General features: G+C 39.2%; 2 protein-coding genes across 3 annotated transcripts in view; one reads left to right on the top strand and one right to left on the bottom strand.

Moving 5' to 3' along the window:
* The window catches only part of nbas (NBAS subunit of NRZ tethering complex), a 53,254-nt gene that overhangs the window by 16,124 nt on the left and 11,036 nt on the right, over positions 1-26,094 (bottom strand). The window contains exons 19-27 of the mRNA XM_087136884.1: positions 25,247-25,398; positions 18,812-18,940; positions 17,712-17,790; positions 17,478-17,582; positions 16,595-16,731; positions 15,985-16,146; positions 15,540-15,618; positions 15,249-15,299; positions 14,950-15,084 (exon numbers count right to left, since the gene is read on the bottom strand). Of these exons, the coding sequence (XP_086993010.1) occupies positions 14,950-15,084; positions 15,249-15,299; positions 15,540-15,618; positions 15,985-16,146; positions 16,595-16,731; positions 17,478-17,582; positions 17,712-17,790; positions 18,812-18,940; positions 25,247-25,398 (1,029 nt within the window). The remainder of the gene's footprint in view (positions 1-14,949; positions 15,085-15,248; positions 15,300-15,539; positions 15,619-15,984; positions 16,147-16,594; positions 16,732-17,477; positions 17,583-17,711; positions 17,791-18,811; positions 18,941-25,246; positions 25,399-26,094) is intronic.
* On the top strand, positions 611-25,399 carry LOC147799254 (monocarboxylate transporter 12-like). 2 transcript variants are annotated; one of them, XM_087136889.1, is made up of 7 exons: positions 611-1,104; positions 19,174-19,294; positions 20,438-20,650; positions 21,626-21,769; positions 22,421-23,230; positions 24,057-24,208; positions 24,367-24,488. In XM_087136889.1, the coding sequence occupies exons 3-6, from the start codon at positions 20,452-20,454 to the stop codon at positions 24,170-24,172; spliced, it is 1,269 nt and encodes a 422-aa protein (XP_086993015.1). In that variant the 5' UTR covers positions 611-1,104; positions 19,174-19,294; positions 20,438-20,451; the 3' UTR covers positions 24,173-24,208; positions 24,367-24,488. The 2 variants fall into 2 exon arrangements, with proteins under 2 accessions (XP_086993015.1, XP_086993016.1); XM_087136890.1 differs by lacking the exon at positions 24,057-24,208 and having other exon boundaries at positions 24,367-25,399.

The following is a 26,094-nucleotide window of genomic DNA, read 5'->3' as shown; positions in this document are numbered from 1 at the left end:
ATGCCACAGTATTCATTTGGTGAAGGGAAACAAAAGTATGCGGCACTTAAACAGATTGGAGAAATGAGATCAAAACGGAGAGCAAATGACAACACAGACATTAACTGCACATTACAAATGATGCAATGTTTGCAGAAGTCTTCAACTTTTGAAATTAATGGAACTTGAGGCGATATCAAGACATGATAAATGTCACAAAGGACTTTCTTATTGCACTTGCCTGGACAATCATCAATACTTAAGGAAAGGTTCATTCTCAATGACATGATATTTGGTATGTGTCTTCTTGGAAAAACAGAAAGTGCAATCCAGAATCCTGTATGTAATTTACTCTCTTAAAAGCAAGTATGTATGATAGATAGTCTGGCAAAAACCAATGTACATTAAAAGACCCGTGTGCTATTGATTAAGAAATCATTAACTACCTAAATAGAAAGTGAAAAAAAATCTGTGAAACAGAATGGTTGATATTATTTATGAGAATTCCTAAAATACTGCAGACAAAATATTGATGACTAGTATTTAGACCTCGTAGGACTTACATGTAAGCATCGTGTAAACAGAATGTTATTCATTAATCCAAAAACTCATTTCATCCCAAGTTGGATATGAATTCTTTGAAGTTTTATTCTGTTGGCAGTGGAATTGAGAGTTACTTTTAATCATGAGAGATACAATCTTCCGACTAGCATTAACACTCATGGTGAGACTAGTGATACCTGAGGTATAAAAAATGAATCACTGAAGAAAAGACATCATTGTCAGTTCACCAATCCAGTCAGATCAAGAAGAAGAGCTGAATGCATCCTTCCGACTTTATGACGACTGAAGGTTTGCTTGGCTAAAATAGATGTTACTGCTAGCCCAGCTGATTAAACAGAGGTCTTGAGCAAAATGAATGGGTTAAGTTTCAGTATCTTCAACAGCTGTGCAGCAATGCATTGAGAGTTCTTCCATCCTGAGTCATCGAACAATTGAAAAAAAAAGGAAAATACTGGCTCCATTACTGAAAATCCTTCCAGAGAAAGAGTGTCATCTCACTGGTACTTTGGAGGCCTGATACATCTGATAGCTGCTGGACGGCAGACATGTCATTCTAAACTAGTAAGTACTATAATTCTTTTTGTCCATTTTGATATTTAAGCCAAACAAAATGATTCTTTCTTAGTTGGAACTATTTGTCTCTATCTCTGATATTTTAAGAGAAAACACCCCAAAGTCCACGCTGCTCATTAAACAAACAAGGCAAAGGCATTTTTCTTTTTAAATACATTAATGAAGACCTTTAGGTAGAGCGAGATCTGCAGATCTGGTGGTCACCCAGCTATTACACTGTTTACCATTTTGTGCAGATTGAAGGGAAACATCCACTGGTCTTGCCTTGCCTTGATGAAGACGAAGAAAAAATCAAGATGAAACTTTAACGTCGACAATAAAACCAGCGGGAAGTGTTCTTCCATTTGCATCACACAACAACTTCACTTTCGTAGGCTCAAAAAAAAAACCACTCTTATTTGATGAAGAGATAAAATTCCTGCTTACTCCTTGTCCATCCTGAAGGCACAAATGAAATGGGCATTTATAAACAGATATTATCTAAATGCCATTCAACATGTATCTTCTGTACTTTCATGATGCTCACAAGAAAACTGCCGGGGTTTCAATTCTGAACAGACAACGAAGATAAACAATTACTACCATCTTTCCAAGACTGATAACTCATTTTTGAACGTAAATACTGAATGAATTGACGCAACCATGGGTTTTGAGTTTTTGGAGCAAGGTGAGGTTATCGTATATATAATGATGGTAGTAGCCTCCACTGGGGCAGTAGGTAACCTCTTGGTTTGTATCACCATTAGGCGAGCGAAACATCTTCAGACTGTCACCAACTATTTGCTGCTGAATCTGGCTAGCTCCGATCTTCTCACTTGCTTCATCTTCTTACTCGCTAATGTCCTGAAACTGCTGGGCATTCCCTCAGAGGTCAAGGTCACTCCCTTCACCCACATCTTCTGCCATCTCTTCTACAGTAATTACCTCTTTCAATCCTTTTCATTTGTGTCTGTCTACAATCTGGTCATCATATCGCTTGAGCGATATGTTGCAATTGTTCATCCGCTGAGGTACGAGCAAATCTGTTCCAGGCAAAGAGTGGGCGTGGCTGTTACAGCAGCATGGGTGGGAGGGTTCATCCTGTACCTTATCCATCTCTTTGGTATTTACACTGATGAGGGGGATGCAGCCCTCTGTGTTTATAACCATACATGGGAGTGGCATTTCATTCCATTTGTCATGGGGTTTCTGCTGCCATTGGCTGCAATGATCTGGGCTTACTACCAGATCATTACGACACTTAAGGTGAGCGGTGGGCTGCATTCACCTCCCAGTCACGCCATTGAGTTAATCAGTGCTCGTCGGCGAGTCATCCGTCTAATGTTGCTTGTTACTGGCATCTTTGTTGTCTTGTACGGGACCACTCAGCCTATTCACATGATCATTGTGGTGGTCGTCCGAGCGTCCTATGAAAAATCTGACAATTCCAAGACCTTAGCCTGTTTGCTCATTTATACATTCAGTGACATTCCCGCCATGTTGACAAGTGTCTTAAACCCAATCATTTACACATTTCAGTATCAGGCATTCCGTCGAGGGATGAGGGAAGGATTGTGTCCATGTTTGAAAAGCGGAAAAGTCTCGCCGACTGTATCTAGAGTGATTGTTCCTAACAATAACAATAACACTGACACTTCTTGTTAAGAGAAACAGCCTAAATGTGAATCTCAAACACTCAGTTGAAATTGTTAACACTGACACTTCTTGTTAAGAGAAACAACCTAAACGTTTATCTCAAACACTCAGTTGAAATTGTTAACACTGACACTTCTTGTTAAGAGAAACAGCCTAAACGTGTATCTCAAATACTCAGTTGAAATTGTTAACACTGACACCTCTTGTTAAGAAAAACAGCCTAAACGTGTATCTCAAACGCTCAGTTGAAATTGTTAACACTGACACTCCTTGTGAAGAGAAACAGCCTAAACGTGTATCTCAAACACTCAGTTGAAATTGTTAAAACTGACACTTCTTGTGAAGAGAAACAACCTAAATGTGTACTCAAACACTCAGTTGAAATTGTTAACACTCACACTTCTTGTTAAGAAAAACAGCCTAAACGTGTATCCCAAACACTCAGTTGAAATTGTTAACACTGACACTCCTTGTGAAGAGAAACAGCCTAAACGTGTATCTCAAACACTCAGTTGAAATTGTTAACACTGACACCTCTTGTTAAGAAAAACAGCCTAAACGTGTATCTCAAACGCTCAGTTGAAATTGTTAACACTGACACCTCTTGTTAAGAAAAACAGCCTAAACGTGTATCTCAAACGCTCAGTTGAAATTGTTAACACTGACACTTCTTGTTAAGAGAAACAGCCTAAACGTGTATCTCAAACACTCAGTTGAAATTGTTAACACTGACACTCCTTGTGAAGAGAAACAGCCTAAACGTGTATCTCAAACACTCAGTTGAAATTGATAACACTGACACTTCTTGTGAAGAGAAACAGCCTAAACGTGTATCTCAAACACTCAGTTGAAATTGATAACACTGACACTTCTTGTGAAGAGAAACAGCCTAAACGTGTATCTCAAACACTCAGTTGAAATTGATAACACTGACACTTCTTGTGAAGAGAAACAGCCTAAACGTGTATCTCAAACACTCAGTTGAAATTGATAACACTGACACTTCTTGTGAAGAGAAACAGCCTAAACGTGTATCTCAAACACTCAGTTGAAATTGTTCAGACCCGCAAAACAGGAAATATTTGCTTAGTAATACACTAAGCAAAAACACACGTACTAATCAGAATACCGGTCAGAACATTGGTAACAGTATATGACATATCAGATTGTAACTCTTATTGTTTAACAAGGAAACTTTTTCAATCTAAGAAAATTTGAGTTTCATATCTCAGTGAAATTTGCCAAAGGAAAACAACGTGATATAGTCATGTAGCCTTTCACAAGAGCAAACAGATAAAGATTCCCCAACATGTTGATTGGTTTGTGGAATGTTCCAAAACCTAAGGCAGGGGAGGTTGGAATAGTCTCTGCCTTGAATCAAATAACTGATGCAAGTGTACACAAAATACTACTTACAAACCAATTATGAGACAGGAGATACACGTCGAGTGTAATTATAAGCCTTGATTGAAATTTATTGCCTATCGTTATGCTGCTCTAGAGTCTGGATATATTAAAGATTTCTGTCATTTCCTGCTTTGACATTGACTATCAAGGATTGATGCAGTGTCTTTAGTACATTGTGCATGTGTATAATGTAATTTTGAGTCATTTTAGTCAACCTTCTCTTTTGGCTGTTTGGTTGCAAATAACAATAATTGAAATCAGAATGTGACTTTTTTGAGAGAGAAGCAGCTGCCATTGAAATGTCAGGTCTTCAAACTGAAATTTTTGAAGTGATCGAAGTTTGTAGAATTTGATGATTACAGTGTAAAGCTTATAAAAACCTGCAGCATACGACTGAATTCCAGCAGTAAATACCATTTCCTGTAGGATTGACATTTGACAGCATCATAACAGTGTACATGTAAGCCTTTTTATAAATCTAGCCTTGCCAACAAGGCACTGTTCACTGTTGAGAAATTCAGCTTAGCTCAGGTGTGTAACCAATAGACATGTAGCAGTCAATTTTTCAAGTACATGTATTCAGACCCGAAATTCAGTCTAATTTTTTTCTTGTAAATATTCAATTTGGCATGGTTATTTATTTCCTCTGGCTACAGCCCAATAAACAGTGGTTCAAAATGCGTTTGTGCTAGTTTATCTGTTTCAGCAATTATTTTTCTGGGCTGAATTTAGTGAATTCAATTGTGAATACATTAAATAAAATAAAATGTAGAAGTGCCACATGTAGTAGGTTTGGAAAATAATGTCTCGATGTATATACAAGTATCTATAGTCATAATTTTAATTCTCTGCAATTACAGAAATATTTCACCATTCTCATACATTTCTAGTTAGACATAAATGAACGATGTACATTTCTTGAGGTTATACTTGTAAATTAAATTGTGTGAAACTACAGCTTTGTGTTTGATGGGTAAAATGTGTACATACTGCAACAGAATGCAGGTTTTGAGGCCTTGAATGTCATTTTTTTTCCATTTTTCAGGTTGGGAGGGGGATTGATTGAATTCCTGCACTTTGAACAGCTCCATGAAGAGCATCAATTCTGAGAAAACAATCTCACTTACGATAGTTACTTGCTAAGCAAAAACAAAAAACCACTGAGAATCTGTCACACATTTTCAACATCACACCATTCAGTCAATAACCTGTTTTGCTCAGAACAAACACAGCTCCCTTAATTACCAACTGCACATATACTACAGTTCTTCAAAAAACTCTCTCTTGATGACACTGGCATGTCATGATTAATGCCTTTCCTTGGGAAGTTCCTTACTCGAGGGGATTGAACTAAATCAGAAAGTACACTCCTATAAAGAGTAAGTGCTTTTAATTTGACATTAAATGAAGGACTACCTGTAGAACATGCCTTTCAATCTCCTGGATGATTCATGGCTTGTTGAAGAGCAGGCTTTGCTGTGGCCAAGCCACTTTTACATATTTGAGTGGGAATATGGCATGAGAATCCTTTTTTTTTTTTTGATTCACCACACTCTCAAATGACAAAAATCAGTGTGGTCTTGCACTTGTGGTTTCTTAAGGAGAATTTAAGGTTAATGATGTCATGTGTTCAGACTACAGCCCCTTAGAAAAGGAAAAACAAATACTAGTAACCTTTCAAAAAGAGTGTTAAGAAGTTCATTTCTTAGAGGTTACAGGTTTAAACCTAACTGTACTAAAAAAAACACACAGTTTGGGTTTAGTTCAAATTGAATTGAAATGTGTATTTATAGCCTTTTTGGCTCTTTGTAAGCATCTGCCCAGGTGCTAGTACTCAAATTTTGCAACAGCATTTGCTTCCTAGAAGCTCTTTGAATCTTATGGTAGCACAAAGTTTCTCGTTTGAGTTAGTGCTTTAAAAACTAAAAGGTTTTCCAGCAACATTGCCACTGTGACACAACTTTCATGAAAGCGAAGTCTAGTTATCAATGCATAATGAATCAGTGAGATTGAATGGCTTGTTTTCTTGTTTTGCTTCTTGAGTTGCAACTGTGATCTTGTAATGTCAGATTAAAACCACTTGACCTCAAACAGAGTGCCCCTTCTTGTTTTAATCCTATCTCCTAGAATACGCTACTTCAAAAGGACGAAGACAAAATGAACCCTGACATGTCAGTGGAAGTTAATCATCTAAAAGAGAGTGGTTTGAAAACCTGCAGTATATGCGCAGCTGTTAAGGGGAGCTGTGTGCTTGTTCAAGGGCAGATAGATTAGTAGCTAAAAGGTGCAAAGAGGAATGTGATGCTTTTCATAGAGCTAAGAAATCATAATTTCTTGATCCCTTGTCTCCTCCAAAAGATGTTTTTGCTTATTTTAACTAATACAGCTGAAATACCATGTAGTGCATGACTGCTTGTTAGAATTTAGCATTAAGCAGTATTTTCAGACATAGTTTAAAAATTCTCTTCAAATAAATCTATTGGCTAACAAAACCCTGACTATGCTGTACTTTCCATTTGCATATTGACAATCCATTGTAATCCATGTTAATAACCAATTTCTGAATCTCGATATTTTTGCTTGTTGACATAAAGCATACTGGAACGTGTAAAGTCGCTTTTAATCATAAAAAGTGCACACTTGGCAAAGCCCACTTGGCAAAGCCCACTTGGCAAAGCCCACTTGGCAAAGCCACTTGGCAAAGCCCACTTGGCAAAGCCCACTTGGCAAAGCCCACTTGGCAAAGCTCAACTAGCAAAGCCCACTTGGCAAAGTCCACTTGGCAAAGCTCAACTAGCAAAGCCCACTTGGCAAAGCCCACTTGGCAAAGCCCACTTGGCAAAGCCCACTTGGCAAAGCCCACTTGCCAAAGCCCACTTGCCAAAGCCCACTTGCCAAAGCCCACTTGCCAAAGCCCACTTGCCAAAGCCCATTTGCCAAAGCCCACTTGCCAAAGCCCACTTGCCAAAGCCCACTTGCCAAAGCCCACTTGCCAAAGCTCAACTGGCAAAGCACACTTGGCAAAGCCCACTTGGCAAAGCCCACTTGGCAAAGCACACTTGGCAAAGACCACTTGGCAAAGCCGGGATTTCTTTTTACATGTATTTGAAAAACCAACAAATGCTTTGAAAAGGAATAGCAAAATGCAAGCAATTAAATGCAAAAAAAAATCTGAACAGAATAAAGGTCGCTTGTTTATATGAAGATCAGCTGACTTGCACTACATGTAGTTGATACTGGTTAGTACTAGTTGGTACCACCAACAGATTCATAGCACACCATTGCACCTATTGCTACTACATGTAGCTCATCCCCGTATGCAATGAACACAACGGACCAACTTAAGCATGATGTCTTTACATTTCACTTGACAGTTGTATCTAGCTGCAGAGCATGCATTAGAGTGGTTTGGAGGTCAAGAGTCTTTGTAATTGGGTCGTGGAATATTATTAAATCCTCTTTATTCAATACTCAACCAAAAGACGTACAAAATAATAAAGATGCGACATAAAACCCTGGTCCCAAGCGGACAATAAATAAATGAAAGTACCCAGGTCAAAGAGAAATGAAGCATATTTTAAAAATTAGTGAAGCACAAACAACTGACACATTTAAAAAATACATGCATTTAGCTACAGCGGCATAATTCATGAACATGTTTAGCAATGGGTGGTGCCCAAAGTAAGCTGAAGGGAAGGGCCAAATATGTTCATACAGACATATACACACATTCACCTGTTTTCTAGATTGGTTCATTCCAACTGTTAAAAACCACGTATGATCCTAACAGAGCTTTTGTACAATCTGATCGCGAAAATCTTTATGTACATTTAGCATCCAAATGGCAAAATTAATTTCCTAATTTCTTTGATAAATGAACAGTATCCTTAATATTTACAGTAGCATTACACGGCAGGATCCCGCCTCATACAAAGGGTGGAAAAACATATACAACCATTAGCGTTAAGCTTCTCAGTGTCCCTCTACATTATCTTTGACAGATTACAGGGATAAACATGTCTATGGCGCCAGTAACAGCATTTGCTTGCTGAGAGCTTCCCCCTATCTTACGGTTGCATAGAGTAATCCATTACTCCAAACAAGCGTGTCTGGAATAACAGAAGGGAATGGTGCCTAAGACATAGACTTAAGAAACTGAGTGGTGCTCTTTGTTGTCTCAAGGTCTCCATGGAAATTAAACACAGGAAGTGCAACCAAGGAAAAATTCCCCTCCCCTTAAAGTAATGAATTTTCTATCACAGTTTGTATCCTGCTGATCAATTAAAGAAACAGTGCAGCAGGATGCACTTGGATCCATGAAAGCATGTCAAAGTGTCAGGCTTGTAAATAGCAAACTACAGGAAAAGACGGAGGCCGATGAAGACTTTTACCACTTTTTTTTCAATATGCAATGGCAAAAAAAACGGTTACTGAAACAAAACAACAAAATTAACACAGGTCTCAACATCCCAAATATGTTTTTTTTTCATGTGCACTTCTATTCTCCTTTTTTAAAATGCATTTAGTCATGATTTTCTCTTCCCCCCCTCCCCCAAAAATCCAAAATAGTTTCAGCTACTGCTGTAGTCAAACTTTCTGGCACACTCTTTACTGGTTGAGAAGTTTCAGCATTCATTGATGAATAAACCAGGCATTTACAATTTGAACTAATAGGCGATTTATATTTCCACAAATTAAAATTCAAGCACTTTTTTAATAATTATCTTATAATTATGAATAATGATGTACATGTACTTGAATAATTAAAAATCATTTACTCCTTTTGATGTTTTTTTAATATTTTCAATTAGTTCTGCCATAGATATAATATGCAGAAAACATGTAAAACCAACATGTATGTTGCTTTAAATATACAGTAAGAGGAGACTTTAACATGCTCACAGTAATCTTTTTCCAGTCAGGCACATGCTCTATGTCTTGATTAATTACAGCTGCAGCACAGAATATTTTTCAAATGAAAGACTTGAAACCCTAGCTGACTCCAGAGAGCATAAAATAAATTGCATGATATTTCTATTTTCATTTCATCAGCACTGCGCTCAGAGCACCCTCTCAATTGCTGCCTTGCCTTTGAAATGGCCCATTTTGGAGCTGAGGACCAAAAACACAATAGTGTATATGATGGCCTTGCATACAGGTGTAGAATTAAAATTAATTGCTCTAAAACAGGCCAATAGCACTGCAGTGTCAGCAGTTACTGAGATGAGACTGAGTACATTTCATATCCAAGTTGGCACTTAAGATGCTTTGTAGCCTAAATGCCGATGACAGACCTTGGGTGAGCTTCCCCGCCAATCAAGTTTTGTAATGTCACGTAGTGAAGCAGTATCCAATATTGTACTCACTGCAAGTGAAGCCAGCACTGTGTTTTAGCAGAGCGGCAGCACTGTATGCACAGCATAACTGCAATAAGACTTTGAATCTATTAACGTGACACATAAGCGCTCCCACATTTCAGGCACTGCCTGAGTAGAGAAAAGGATCTTTCAATTTGTTAATAATTTTCCAGTCTGTACCAGGAGAACTTGAAATGGACAATTTACCTTACTGGTACAAAAACACCAACAAAGCTATTGCGGAATACAGAATAAAGATCTGACAGGAACCAAGTACAGTTGTGGAACATTATACCTGTGTGGCATGGTTCTACATAGTTCAGCAAGCTTAACAGAAAAGCCTTCTCCATGGAATACGTGATATAAAGGAGAAGTCTTATAAGACAGCAAGATCCTCCTCAACTTAGAAATGCTCACAGGTTCGCCATGAACACTGAAGACAACATGAATTCCACTGACTGTTGCAGGAATGAAACAGTGACTTCAATTGAGGAATACCCATCCTGGCTATCAACTCTGTTTCTTCTGTTTGCTGCTGTTGGATTTTTGAGTAACATCTTAGTGAGTATTACCATCCTCAAGTGCCAATTTCTCCATGACGTCACTCACTATCTCATCCTGAATCTTGCTGTCTCTGATAGTCTCTGCTGTTTCATGTTTGGACTTGAGATGTTCCTGGATTTGCTGCAATACCCCAACAATGACACTAGTGGAATCGCTGAGAAACTGTACTGTCATCTCATCCATGGCAACTATCTGTTCCAGTCTTTTGCTTACATTTCTGCCTATAATCTTGTCATCATTTCTCTTGAAAGGTATGTTGGCATTGTGCACCCACTCCACTACGTGCAGATATGCAGTAAAGTTAACATAACAGGGGCGCTAGTTCTAGCTTGGTTGCTAGGTTTTTGTGCCTACACGGTTCACCTTTTTGGTGTTGTTTATGATCCATCTAAAGCAACGTATTTAGGCCGATGTTGGCTTGAACATGACTGGCGTTGGCATTTTGTGCCATTTGTGGGCGGATTCATAATCCCTTTAATCACAATGATATGGGCTTACACTCGCATCATCCAGACTTTGAAGCAAAGTGCCCTCGCTCAAGATGTCTCACTTCAAGTCACAGAAATGCGGGAGGCCACTAGGCGCACAGTCTATCTCATGCTAACGGTAACCATAGCATACATGATCCTATACATTCCCACCCAACCAGCTTACATGGTGATTGTTAATGTCAAACTGGGAATCTTTGAACTCAGTCCGCTTGGAATGCTCCTCACTGATCTAGCCAGCAAACTCCCAGTTTTTCTCAACTCCTTCATCAATCCTTTCATCTATGCATTCAAATACAAGAAGTTCCGTAATGGACTACGAGGTGTTTTGTGTACACCACGCAGGAATGGAGCAGTGTTGCAAGACCAAAGTCACCTGAGAGGCGGTGGGTCACTTCCAACTCTGTCGCAAAGTCTAGAGACACTATCAACCTGTCAACCTGCTGGAAGCTAAAAATGTCAATGATTGGTTGAAAGACTAACTGGTATTCAATGTTACTTGTTCATTGAAACCAAAGTATAGTAACTCAAAGCATACACAGTAGATTTGATATCCAGATTAAAAGAAACTTTTACGAGCAAATGTACATGCAAAGATTTTAGGAAGAAAATTCACTAAAAAGCTCTCTTTCAAGTTTTCAGGCACATTGAGTATTTGAATATTCATCCTCAAGCATCAAAAAATTCTCCATGTGGAGGTGGTAAAAACATTCTCACTAGTTTTAAATCAACGAAACAATATTGGCAAATGTTGGGCAAGGATTAGTGGAAATTTTCAACCATGCTGTACATCTGCACTGCATGTATCTAGCAGGTGTTTGCTTTGTAACCTTTAGTTGTATGCTTAATACAAAGCATTCATAAATTTTGCAGAATTATTTGAAAACTGGCAGCAGCAGATTCCATCTTAAAAATGTGGCCCTAGGGCATGCACAAACTTGAATCTAATTGGTGTTTGTCAACTTCTTTTTTCTTAAAAATTAAGAGTATCCATAAATTGTAACAAACCTTTAGACACTTCGTTGCCCAATTTCAAAATTAATACTTTGTAATTGCTGACACTGTTAAATCATTTCTGCTTGCAATGTCTACTTATGAACTAGGGAAGGGTTGACAATGGGATGAATATGGAAATGGTTTGAATTGAGTATTGTTCAACTACTCTGGTTAGGGGTGATGTCCCGATAGTGCAGGATCCAAAAGTAGGATGGGAGGAGCTAAAGGCAAAATCTTCCAAAAGTGGGCGGCACATGTACAGTACTATTTTTATCACATGCAGTTAATATGACATAAACTTGTGTGTGTACGTCTTAGCTTTTATTGATATTTTCCCAATTAATGACATGCCGGCCAAATTACACAGGGTTTTGTTTCATTTACACAGTTGAAAGGCTGACATCAGCAGACATAATCAAATGTTAGAATTCCTGAAATCATGCCTTTCGTCGTCTCTTGCTGTGAATGATTACACACAGTTAACCCAAGGACAGCAGTCGGAAATGTTTGTCTTTTATGTCAATCTACATATATCTCTATCTTTGCAATAACTCAGGCAATGTTTAACTGACTAGCCTCAAGTGAGTTACCCACAATTGCTGAGGTTACAGTTGGTTGGAAGGCAAGGTTTCTCTGTCTAGTAATGACGAGGCAACACAAAATTAAAACTAAACAGCTCAAACCTATTAAGTTTTCAACAAGATGGATATAAATTGAAGGTAAACATCTGATCAGCCTTAATTACCAATGAATAATTCTACTTGTTGATATGTGCATGTAATATCAAAGTATCTTTGTAGGATATGTGCTAAGTTCTCCCTGAACAAAAGAAAAGAATTCTGTGTTACTGTTGGTCCACACTGTGTTATCTTCTGCAGGCTAAATTCAACAAACAATTGATGATTTGGGAGTACAAGTTATCAACCACTCAGCAGCAAAGATGCAACTGAAAATTTCTGGCAACGAAACCCAACATTCTAAATGGTTAGATATACATGTAGACTTTGATCTGTTATCAATGGCTAGTAGAACCTTACAGTCAAGTTCTCACAACACAAACAAGTCCTCAAGTCTTGGGTCAAGTCACAGGCTGTCCACGACCTGCCGTTGTCTCCATCCATCTAATTACCCCCAAGTCAACTTGCGGATTGGACATTTGATGGATGAGATTGCAATTCTGACCAGTCTTGTTGGCAGAAGCATCAGTCTTTTGAGCTGGCGCACAGGCGTTTTGTGACAGGACCTATTGGACTTGATGGCTGAGTAGTGTATTTGATCCTCTCTCAGAAAGGTCAGATCTGAGGGCTGATATAGCATAGATCCTGACATAAGTGTGTATAAACAAAGTTGCTGAAAAAGCACTTTCCAACACATAGTTAATGATTATTCAGCATTGGTCACACCGTCTTAGAAGACCTTCCCTCAAGCAATCTTAATTACGCAGAGATCAATCATCTAATGTAAAATAAAAAGCTCACTGTAGATCTTAGAGTATCACTTCTGAATCTATACCGCTATTACAAATCGGTCTTTATATTATTAAGGCATTTAACAATAATTTGTCACTTTAAGGCAGGTCGTGAGAAGGTAATGTTTAGTTGGCTACAGAGCACGTTATTAGTGCAGAGGGGTTACTGCCAGCGATGACCAGCTCAAGTGGAAAGGGAAAAAGGAGTGGTTATTGACAGAGAACAGTCATGAAGTGAGGGCGAGCAGTTCCCAGGGGACTTGTGTGATAATACCCACTGTTCTGAAAAGGTCTTTACAGACGTCAACTGGAATGCATTTATGAGACATTCATAAGGCTGAATGATCAAGCACACAGACTGCCTAAACATCAGTTTTCCTTCCAGCAGACTTTATGGTCCTCAAAAAAGCAGTAGCATCAGTGTTGACATCATTCCTGAAGCGACGAGTCTTCAAAGCCATCAAATGAAGTGAATAAGTAAATTGTTCACACTAGGAGAGGATAAAGATCCATTTGTGTAAACTCAAAGTATACGGTACAACGACGTAATCCTTGTTTGAGACAAAACGCATCCAAGTTGATGAATTTTGGCTGCTCTGTGTGAGGAAAGGTTCAACTATTTGACCGACCGAGGTCATCCATCTACTTTACCTGTCTGCTGTTGACCGAGTTCTGAATTCACCATGAGCACTGAAGACATCATAAATTTTGCTGACTATTGCAGGAATGAAACAGTGACTCCAACTGAGGTTTACCCAACCTGGCTATCAACTCTGTTTCTTCTGTTTGCTGTTGTTGGATTTTTGAGTAACATCTTAGTGAGTATTACCATCCTCAAGTGCCAATTTCTCCATGACGTCACTCACTATCTCATCCTAAATCTTGCTGTCTCTGATAGTCTCTGCTGTTTCATGTTCGGACTTGAGATGTTCCTGGATTTGCTGCAATACCCCAACAATGACACCAATGAAATCGCCGAGAAGCTGTACTGTCGTCTCATCCATGGCAACTATCTGTTCCAGTCCTTTGGTTACATTTCTGCCTACAATCTTGTCATCATTTCTCTCGAAAGGTACATCGGCATTGTTCACCCACTCCGCTATGTGCAGATATGCAGTAAAGCACATGTGAGAGGGGCTGTACTCACAGTTTGGTTGCTAGGTTTCTGTACATACATGATTCATTTTTTTGGCATCGCTTATTTTCCATCGAAAGCAACGTATGTAGACAGATGTAGAATGAAACATGACTGGCGTTGGCATTTTGTGCCATTTCTAGGAGGATTCATAATTCCTTTAATCACTATGATTTGGGCTTATACTCGCATCATCATAACTCTCAAGCATGGTACCCTCAACAACGCATCACGTCAAGCGCGAGAAATGCGAGAGGCCACTAAGCGGGTCATTCATCTCATGTTGGCAGTGACAATAACTTATGCAATCCTCTACCTACCAACCCAGCCAGTTTATATGATCATCATCACTCTTGAGCCATATGATTCAGAACAAAGATCACTTTATGTAGATCTCTTGACCAAGCTACCTGTCTTGCTTAATTCTGTCATTAATCCTTGCATCTACGCCTTCAAATATAAGAAATTCCGTGATGGCTTGCGCAGGATCATGTGTCAACATGCCAAGAGGAAAATTTTACCAAATGCTCCTAAGCACATTGATATGACACAACATGACAGCAACTTGAATGGGACTGAACGAGCTACAATTCCGATTTGAGTAAAATAATCGAATATGTGGCTCAGAAGATAGCTTTCTGATTCATTACATTTAATGAGAATGTAAAGACATCACAGAGAATAATTCTGCAAGTGAGACTTCTGTAAGTTCCTCCACACCTTATGGACACTCAAACATTCTTACCAAGAATTCCACATTAACAGTTATCTGGCAAAGCCTACCTTATTCATCATGAGATGGATCTTGTCCACATCAGTCATGGATTGGAGGCCATCCAGAGTTATACTTGCTTCTGTCTGACATTCATAGGTTACAACCTCTAGCGTCAACAGATCATCTTGCAAGCTCTCAAGGCCCTGGCATGGAAATAAATTTAAGACTTCTGATTTAGACAATCTGTCCATCACTAAAGAAAACATAACAATCAGACTGATTGACCAGTAATAAATGTAAACATTTGAGAAGAAATAGTTATTATGTTACATACTAAACAAATACAATTTTAAAAACTTGTAAATACCTGAACATTTCTCTCTATTCCTAGATTGATCAGTTCCACAGCATTGTCAACCTACAAGAAAAAAAAATTATTGACAATAAGACCACTCACTTATCCTTAATGCCTCCCTCTATCTTCCAAATTCTTTCACTGTGCAGGGGCCCAGTAGCACAATCTCTGAACTTCAGCTGTCCACAAAGATTACTGCACTGTTCCCCCGTGGCAGTTTTTGGAGAGATGATTATCTCATGATATCTTTTTGGAGAAGACGTAATAGAATAGGAACACTCATTAGAAACAAAACCAACTTACCTGTCTCGACCGTCGTTCTATCGCCTTTGCTCTCCAAATATACCAGTCAGTTAACAACACTTTACTTAACTTGGCAGCCCTTTGTAGAATTCAAGCAGAAATGCGTCAAAGAATATGGTGGGTGTTTTTTTTTTTAAATAGCTGGTACATAAATAATTTGACAAAAATTGTCAAAAACAATTGATATTAAACAAAATATGAAATGTTAAGCTTCAGGGAAATCAGTCTCTATCCATTCCACTGGTATCTGTTGAGTTGGTTTCCACTCAGAAAATAAGTTTCAGCGAACTTTATCTGTTCACATCAAATCCAATGACTTTGTAAGAATATCCTTCCATCAAAACTGTTTGATTTCTGATGAAACCAAACCTTCTGTACAATAACAATCAATTCCAATATCAATCCATGAATCTCCATCCAATTCCAATGTGTATACAAATTGTACCTGAAATGAGCCAATTCGGGTTGGTCTTCATACAGGAAGGCTCCATAGTCCATAGGGGTAGGATTGATGGCTGATTGGCAGTTTTCCCCTTCACACCAATCGGCCTCACGTTGCTCTGCCATCTCCCAGTCTAGTACCTCAGGATTAGCATTAGAACTAATGCTGATGGACAGGAAAGAAGAGGTACCGTCTGGTAACAATTGGTTTTAACAAGAAGTTCAAATCACATAACCGTGATGTGATCTTTGAAGCCTTCCATGTGATACAAACAACGAATTTCAGAAAAGATTCCTTTGCATGTGGGTTAGCAGAAGAGATTGCCAGCCAAAATGTCATCAAGGTTGCATGACATGTGCAGTCTTGTCATTGAGTCAGTCACAAATCCAGTCCAAAGTCCTTGTACTAGACCAGTTTTAAGTAAATGGGTGAATACTGACAGGGGAATGCTGTCATCATAGTCCATGTGAATAGTTTGTGATGACATGGCTTAAGACTAGATGACTTGTAATGGACTTGCAGGGATTTACCATTTTTAAGTTACCCACTGATGGGGGTGGGAGGGTTATAATTGTCCAAAGCAGAAAAAAGCCGCAGGTTGAAAGGGTCCTACCTTACTTCAGGAAGGAGGCTGCTGTACTCTGTTGGTGAGGTGGTCTCTGGGAAGTTATTGAGGATCATCAACCAATGAGGTAAGAGGTCATTGCCATGGTGAGTGAAAAGCGTCTCGACAGCCTGCCAATCAGAATCCTGAAGGCCCGAGAAAAAAAGCTGTCTTAACCCAGGAATAAAACCTTTCTTAACCAGAGTCAAGTGTTGAGTAAAGTGGTCTAGAATGTTGTCTGTTGTGTTTCAGGATAACATTCAAGCACCTGTAGGCAACAGGGGTCCACAAAGTGCAGGTAGCGAGGACATCATGTGGACATGTCCAGGTCATCATGAACTTTTACAAAACAAAACAAACAAAAGTTTTGGAAGAAATTTGGAGTCAGAGCGATGCATCCAAAAATGAAAAGGAACATTCAAGGAAACCAAAACAAACTAATATCAAATGTAAGAGTACAAACACTCGACAAAGAAGTTTTTCCCTTTTTTAACATCACAAAAACAAGAGTCACCGACAGAGAGCTGGACAGCTCAGATGGTAGAGCATGTATGGTATCCCGGAGGCTACAGGTTCAAATCCCACTCCAGTCAATTCTTCTATTTATCTTTATAATCATTTGTAAGCACCTAGCCAGTTTGTATGACATCACCTTCAGCACTTATGGCATAGATACGTCTGTATGCATATTGAAGCTCTAATTACAGCCGTTCTGTGCATATAAAAAGAAAAGATGCATTTACACGGCATCTCTGCCTCACTAGAACCCTTGTGAATGGTCATACTGCCCTCTGGTGTTCACTGGACACCATCCATAGCCAGAACTCAGAGACAAGCAGACCTTCATGGATCACAGCACTGGTGAAGAAAAGTGATTCACTGAATGTCCTACCCTGGCAAACTGCATAGCTGCTTCCACAATATTCTGAGAACGGAATGTCTTGAAGAAATGATCGCTGTAAAATCTGGAAGCTGCCTCTCCACCTCCCAATATCACCTGTCAAAAGAGATTGTGTTAGTCCAAAATGAAAAAGATACAAGCCAATATTTCATGTAGAGTACATTACAGGTCACTGGTGCCCAAGTACAAGATATAACTATTCTTTGGAAAGCAAAGGTCATTCACCTCATATGTTTGCAGTCGGTCCAAATATGTCAACAATTTAAGACGACAACGGCACAGTTCTCTCTGCTCCAGTGTTAAACTAGTAAACAAAACAAAACGAGAAAAAAAGGCCAACAAAGGGAGAGAAGAAATAGAGAAAAGTGTAAAAGCAACAGGGAAATTCATCAACCCAATAATTTACAATACAGTATAAAGCAAGACTGCTCAATAATTATCACTTCACCAGTCACAAATTACTATGCCTCTTGTCCAACTAGAGCTCAACTTAATAAACATCTGACGGTTCTGGCTCTGTGCAGATTAAGACATTCTTACAAAAAGCCATACTCCAAACTAGCTATGGGATAAATCTGAGTATGCTTGTCCCAAAGAGTTGACTAGACTTGTCCAGTCCTCGTTAGCAAGCATTATCAGAAAGCATAGGAGAGCATCAGAGAGCTTTTCTACACATAGACTGAAGAAATGCAACCAATTCAACTCAGTTTGGATAGCACCCCCCCAGCAAGTTAAAAGCCATTATTCAGTTACAGCTTCATCAGCCATACCAAACCTGAATGATCCAAAGGGGTGCAACCCAAGGTGAACAAAAGGGGGGCAAACAATGGGTCCAGAACCAGATTTTTGGGGGAGAGGGAGACTTGTTTGGGGGGCAAACGATTTAGGATATTGTTCACGAAGCCCTTAATGGCCTTCCATAGGCTGAAGCTACACATGGGGGCTTATATGACTTTTTAAGGAAGGAAACTAAAACAAAGCAAAACATTCTCCTATCTTTCATTATTGTTTTGAAAAAAAAGTTTTGCTCCTTTTTTTAAGGAGCTATGGCCCATTACCAAGGTCCACTAGATCCATTCTTGAAGAAGACTTATCAGGATTGGAGACCTTTATTGAGATTCCTGAACTGTTTTTGTACAGCACAGGCATTGCCCAACAAGAAGCTTCTTTTGTTTGCAGATGGGAGAGGGGGTAAAAGTCACAAGCACGTCCCATCTTGGAAACTTTCCATGGTCCATCACCAGGAAATAATAGACCCCAGCTAATAGAGTTCTATCTTTGTCAACCAGCCTGCTTCCCAAGTCATTGACCTCTCAGGCTCTAACCTTTTGAAGTTGACTTGTCCTATCAGTCGTTCTCTCTTCTCTTTGGTGGATGGTTCTTGATGAGTGCCCTGGGAGTGATCCAGTTGGTCCATATTATCCTCATCATCGACATCAGAACTTAAAATAAACCTGGAGCATATCATCGGCAAATATGGCTACAAGAAACTTTCCACAAAAGCTAAGAATGAAGAAACACAAGGGCACATTTCTTGTATTGAAACTTGTTATGGGAAGGGGGCTGAATGTAACTTCTTTAATCCAGAATATCCTCCCAAACCCACCAGACAAATGGTCTTTGTTACTTTATTTTAACTGACTGGCAGGGCATGTGATGGGCTTATTCAAAGGATTTCTAATCTTAGGCAGTCCCAAGAAACCAATGTGTGTATGCAGTGGAAAGAGTAGTGACTGGTACATCCTCAAAGAACATTCAGAGTGAAATCTACTGGGTAGGATTCTTGCTCCACATTTGACTGTGGTTCTGTAAGTATTCTTTTTGTTTTTGTCAGAAACTTTGGGTCTGCTTTGCCATTCCACTTTTTTCCCAACTTCCATTATTTTCTGCAGGTGTCGGTTGTAATTTTGAAATGGTTGAACTTCTTCGAGTTCAAAGTTTACTGCCATCTCACGATTTCTATTGACTGCTCTACTAAGGAAGTATGCATGACAACTACTCTTTTGAAATTGCACTAACCCTGACACCATCAGAAAATGCTTAATTTGTGTTTTGATCTCTTCATCCACGTACCTATGTCAACTTGTTTTTATTTTATTTCCAGCTATTCTCTCCCCTAACCTTTTCCTCAGCCCCTCTTTCCCTCCCCTCCCTGTCTCCTCCCACCCCTAACCCCTTGCTCTCGGGTCGATTTCCACTTTGTTCCCCACCTCATTTTACCTTCCAACATTCCCATTTTCTCCTCCCATTTGTCGTTCTCTCTGTTCATTCCTACCTGTTAATTTCTTCCTACAATTTTCCATTTCTAAATGTCTGGTTTAACAGCATTCGCTTCCCTGTCCTTATCCCCTATTTCACTGGTATTATGCATATTCATGTAGATGTTTATCGTACTGATAGTATTTTTTATTTTTTTAAGTGGAATTCTTTTTCATAAATACTGATTATTACTTTTGTGTAACTCTACTGTGATAGATTTAGTATTCCTATCTCTTTTTGTTTTACTTGGGTCATCTGACTGGCTCTTGTACTTGTTCACTGTTATTTTTGTTTTCTTGGTGTTATATTTGTTGCAATTCTCATTGTTGTCTTGAGTTTGCTTCCTTCTATCAAACTAACCCAATTTCCCTTCCCCTTTCACATCTCACCATTCCCCAAAATTTAGTTTGGATGCATTCAAATACCTTTTTCAAAACTGATTTCAACCTATTTTTGTAGCATTTCTGTACGTGTAATCTTTTGTAAATTGCATTTTAATTCCCTTGTTGGCAGGGATTACACAATCAAACAAACCGTTTACATATAATAATAAAAACCATTACATACCATAAACAACAATGGTATTCTGTTTGTACATCATTCCACTTCAAGTTTCCCATCCCCACCACCTCCCCCACCCTCTCTGTCACAACCATACAGTACTGATGTCATTGCTTCTTTTATTTGTGTAGTTACCAGCAAAGTCATGGGATTCTCAGGTAGATTTGATGGAGGCCACAAAGGATGGATAGTTGTGCTGGCTCTCTGGACCAGGCTTTTCATCTGGGTTGGAATCTACAAAAGCTTTGGAATGATGATTCCTATCCTACAAAATCAATTTGATACCACCACCTGGATTCTGGGTGGGACAATTTCCATTATAGGCACAGCAACTGGCTTAGCAGGTAGGCTTCGGAGTGGATAGCAATCACAGTTTCACCAGAACATGAAACCTTGAGTACACTTTGAATGTACACAGCAAAGGCTCTAGCATACATCAGGCTCCAGCAAAAGTCATCAAGAAAAAGTTGTCCTATACTTTTGCACCTTCTGTACGTAAACAATTTCAAAAGGAGTTGATTAGGCTTTGTGACATTTTGGCGTAATTCCTGAAAAAACCTCTGGAGGTAATTTCGTATTATCCAAACTCCTTGAGCTAATGTTGACTGTGATATTCAAGGTTTCATTCTCCTGCATTCCCCAAATTAAACCTGTCAACTGTTTTCTAAATTGACGTTAAATTTTACATACACAACTCCACTGTTCTCTTCAACCGTTTTCTGTCTGAATAAAATGGATTTTAACCCTAAAAGAGCTGGGGGCTAAAAACTCGTCCAATTTTTATGCAACTTGGCATGCATGTAGAGTCACACCTTATCATTACAAATGTGAAGTTTGAACTTAATCAGACATATCATATTTCTTGTTACCTGGTTACAGTCATTTGAAATTCATGGCCACCTGTGTGCCAGTATGCATGCATCGAGCACCACAGCAAAAAAGTATACATTTTTAGCTTTTCTTTTCTCTGGAAAATGTGCGCTGCATGAGAACAATACCTTCAATGTTTGCTAAAATGGTGTCAAGACGACCACAAAGAGTTACTCTAAAACTCCTAAAGACTTAATTCCTGAAACAAAAAAGGCACTACGGCAACATCAGAACAAAGTTGATTTCCACCCTCCCCGGCTCTTTAAGGGTTAAGACAACATGAAACGTGTGTATTAAACATCAACATGGGTGGTGCCCAGGTTCAATCAATTTTTCTTTAAAATGTTACGTGGAATAATGACTGACATTTCTAGTTGATGCCCAATCTTACCATACTTACACGTAGTTATCTGTATGCAAACCTTCCTTCCAAATCTTTATTTCTGCAGGAATCTTTGCAAGACTGATTGGTAAATCATTCCAAATTGGTTCCATCATCCTGACATGTGGTTTGATGATTGCTTTCTGTCCTATTCTTGCTGCATTTGCAACTTCTCCTGCCCTGATGTCTTGTACCTTCATTCTACTTGCAGGTACATGTACATGTATGCGATAGTCTTTCCATAAAACACTTCATTTCGATGTGCAGATGTCAGAAATACCAACGGAATAACCACGAAGAAATCATGAATACACGCTTTGAAGAAGGAGACCTAGACCCATAGCACTTGAAACAAGACTAGTACACAGCCTCTGTCACTTTTCAGATTGCCTGGTACATAACGAGAAGAGAAGACAGGGACCAGTGAAAAGTTCTAATATCCAGACTAGCTCCCATCTCCTTAAATAACATCTAGCAATGAAGGGAGAAGAAGTTATCTTGTTCTCAACTTTCGCATTCTGTACTTTGTTTAGATGGAAAGGTTTCCCTTGCTACAGCACCCTCTTAAGGTGATGAATGTCCCATGATCTGGTGTATGCTGCTGGCATTCTCTTATTCTAACTTATGGGTCCAAGTTTAAAGATCTCATGCTCACATACAGCAAATAAACATGGCAACAGTAAGCACCATCAATATTCGCTTGAATGTGCACAATCCAACAAAATCTTTGCAGACAATGCAGCTGACCACAGGCAAAAGACATTAACATCACTCAAGTGCTTTAACCCCTCTCTCTTCATGATCAAAGGGTTATTTGTACAGTTTGGAATCCCAGTCAGACACAAAGTTTCTCTCACTGCAGGTACAGCATTTGGAGTTTCTGGTGTGCTGTTGAAAGAGGCTATTGGCCGTCATTTTACCAGGAACTATGCAACAGCCACCGGTATTGCACGAACAGGTGATTCTATCGGGCTGTTTGTGCTTGCACCTCTCATCCATTTATTCCTTGACACCTATGGATGGAGGGGAACCATGCTACTCCTAGGCGGTATCTTCATGCATTTTATTGCTTGTGGTGCCCTCACTCTGGTAGCAGGAGCATCTTCAACAGGCAGATACCAAGAGCTTCCAACAAATGATGTCACTTCTGAACAGAGACAAAATCCAGATTTTTGTGCCGCACTATTTGAGAATCTTGTCAAGATCTTTGATATCAGACTTCTTGCTGACTATCGTTTCTGGTCAATTGCAATCATTACATGCAGTACCAAGTACTCTTTTAACATGTGGATCATTTATTTTGTTTCACAAGCCCAATCAAATGAATTTTCCTTAGAGCAGGCAGCAACATTTGTCACAGTGGGAGGCATTGGAGGTTTATTGGGAAAACTTTTTCAGGGATACCTGGTGGACCGTGAGATAATATCAAGTTGTCTCCTAATGGGCACAGCTGCTACTATCTGTTCTGTGTCATTCTGTGCAACTCCTTGGCTAATATCTTATTGGTCAATGATGACATCATCATTCCTGATCTTAACCTGTTCTGGTGTTATGAGCTGTTTGCATGATGTTCTGAGTAAGCAGGTCCTTGGTGTGGACTTACTAGCTGGAACTTTTGGCTGGTTAGGTATCACTGGAGCCATCGTAGATGGCACTCTTGGCTTTTTACCTGGTAAGCCACATTTTTATCTCCACTATTTCTAACACTGTTCGCATAACTGTTAAGGTCAGGACCACCATAGCAAAAAACCAAAGATAGAGACTACCACCAACCTTTAAAAATCTGAGAAACGAGTGCAGTCTGACAGACTGACAAACAAACATCTGCTTTTAACCAAACAAGGAAGTGAATGGAGGAAGTAACGAGGATCGCGGACACAGTGACGAGATCAAGCAGGCCAAAATCCAGACTTAGACCAGATTGTGCTTTTGAGACCACAACCAACTGTCCCAAGACTGAGATTTAGATAAAACAAGACTAAAAACACCATAGAGGGATCCCAATACGACGCCTTTAGTGTCGATCTGCCCACTTCTGCGTTTGAAAACGAGGCTGTATGTATATGTTGACAGTAAGGAGTCCAGACACAAGACACATGAAGACATGTTAAATTTCAGGCTGCAAATGTTTGTAGAAGAGTCTTTCAGGATGACTCGACACGTAAAATCAAAAGAGAAAATAATGGCAATTTACCGCAAACTAACGTCATGTATCTACATGTGCAGTGGGCGTGGTTTAAACTTAAGAGGCGTCACACTTACAAAATGGATACTGCATGTACTGCATCAACTCTGCGGGTGTGTGTGACGAAGTTCAACACCGAGCACCTCGGTTTCGATGCGGATATGTGCAGACGGCGCTAATGTGAAATCTCTCCAAAGAGGGTCTTAAATCTTTTCATCTGACATTGGGTAATATGCAATCATAATTATAAACTGATTGCAATTTTCCTATTTTTTTCACTTAAACATCAATCTTTCGTTTTGTCTTTATTTAGGCTGGACCTATGACACAACAGGGAGTTACATCCCAGCTTTCATTTTCATCGGTTCTACACAGTCTCTTGTAATCTTCCCCCTTCTGGTTCTCAGATGTCGTGGATGTGTTGAATGATCCGACCTGTTTTATTCTTACTGAAGCAAAGCCTGGGTATTTCATCTCATGTTTACATCATTAAAAAGTCCCAAGATCATGTCTTGACACCAATGATATTGGCTAAACGGCAGTCGTGATGAATTGTTGTCCACTTCCAAGTATTTATCCAGATATCTTTCACCATTTTGTATTTCATTTTGTTTCCATTCTAGGCTGGATCTATGACACAACAGGGAGTTACATTCCAGCCTTTATTTTCATCGGTTCTGTGCAGTTTCTTCGGATCTTTCCTCTTCCGATTCTGAGATATCATGGATGTGTTGAATGATCAAAGATACATTTTTCTCTACATAAAGAAATACCATTTCAATTCTTAATATCTTTCCGTTACAAATATGACATGACCTTAATCTTTCAAGCACATGTAATCTTATACATGTATTACAATCTATAATGCATCAATCAAGAATCCATGAATTCAATCCATGAATTCAATTCAGTAAGAGGAAACTGGATGACATCCCAACCAGTCTGGTGAAATTATGCGCATAACCAATCTACAAATCACATGCACAATTATATTGCCATCTGTCCAAGTTTTCTAGCAACTTTCCTCCACAACTTTGATCAATTCACTTTCCCGGACAAGTGTCAAATGTTGAATGTTTTTACAACTGTCAAACTGGTATATGGTGAAGTAACTTTGGTGGATCACAAAATGACTTTTGCCCCGGCTTATATTCCTGTAAATATCTTTTCAACTTTGTTTTTCATTCAATTCTAGAAGTTAATGTATGTGTACGAAGTTTTGAATTCATGTTGCATATCACTTGTCAGTAAATGACGTCAAAGCAAGGTATTATTAGGATTGTTCTATGAAAAGTTTCTTCCTTTGAGAAAGGTTGACATCTGTAAAGGGTCTTGCTGTAAAAACAGGTATATAGGTAGCTATTTGGTGGGGGATATGGTAGTCTGGTAACCCGTCTCAGACAAACTGTTTGCTCAGAAGTTCTTCATGGAAACAATCTTGTTACCATCCCACAAGGGATATGGTCCCACAGTAATGAATATTCATCAATCTGTTTGACATACCTGCCATGGTCCTCTCCACTGCCAATGGCGATGAGAGCTTCTAGGTCCGTGCCGCTTAGGCCATACTGCAGGAGTTCCCTAGCTGCATCAATGTCGTCAGGCACTCTCTCTAAGCACTCATGAAGCACCCAGGCACGCTTGGTGATTTTACTCTGAGAACAGATTAGATGAAGAAACATTATTAATCAGTCCACTTAACCCTAACTCCATGGGAGGAACTTTCCAACCCTAAAGTACCAAAAACCAAGGCAATTTAGTGCAATCACATAAACAGCAACGACAAATCATCTAAATTATGTTTCCCTGAACAGCAGAGTAAAACTCCTTAAAGACTATAAAGAAAGATTCTCTCTGGATCAAAGTGTCACACCTTGTAACTATTTGCCATTGAGTACTACAAGTCAGTGCAGAACTTTGGCAAGCAGTTTGCAAGAGTTTTGTATCTTAAATTTCCAACAATAATAATTTGAAAAAGAAATTGATGCGAGTGGAAGTGAGTTGATACTTATAGCTCCAGAAAACTGAGCTGGTGTTAAACTGAGCCCCAAAACTTAATTTGAATGTTGAGGTACAAGGTATGCCCTTCAGAGACACAGTGTAATAGGCACAATAAACTCAGCCCTTTGCTAGGCTGAGGAGAACAACTCACAAGCTGGCTTGGGTGGGCTCAGAGAGCTAAACCGGCCAGCACAGTATCTAATTCTGTCAGCAAGCCTTAAATCCTCAGCAATGCAGCAACAAAGATAACAGGGCTTGCACTATGGTTTCTAAAAAGAATCTTGGATCAATGTTCTGATGACTAGGAAGAACCCCTAACATCAGGATGATTGTTCAGTTGGTAGAGCACC

The sequence above is a fragment of the Acanthaster planci genome, linkage group LG05, assembly GCF_054643075.1.
Source record: "Acanthaster planci isolate LZ-2023a linkage group LG05, COTS_SCS, whole genome shotgun sequence".
Classification (NCBI taxonomy): domain Eukaryota; kingdom Metazoa; phylum Echinodermata; class Asteroidea; order Valvatida; family Acanthasteridae; genus Acanthaster; species Acanthaster planci.
The sequence above is the reverse complement of the archived record's forward strand: the minus strand, read 5'-3'. Positions and strand labels throughout refer to the sequence as shown.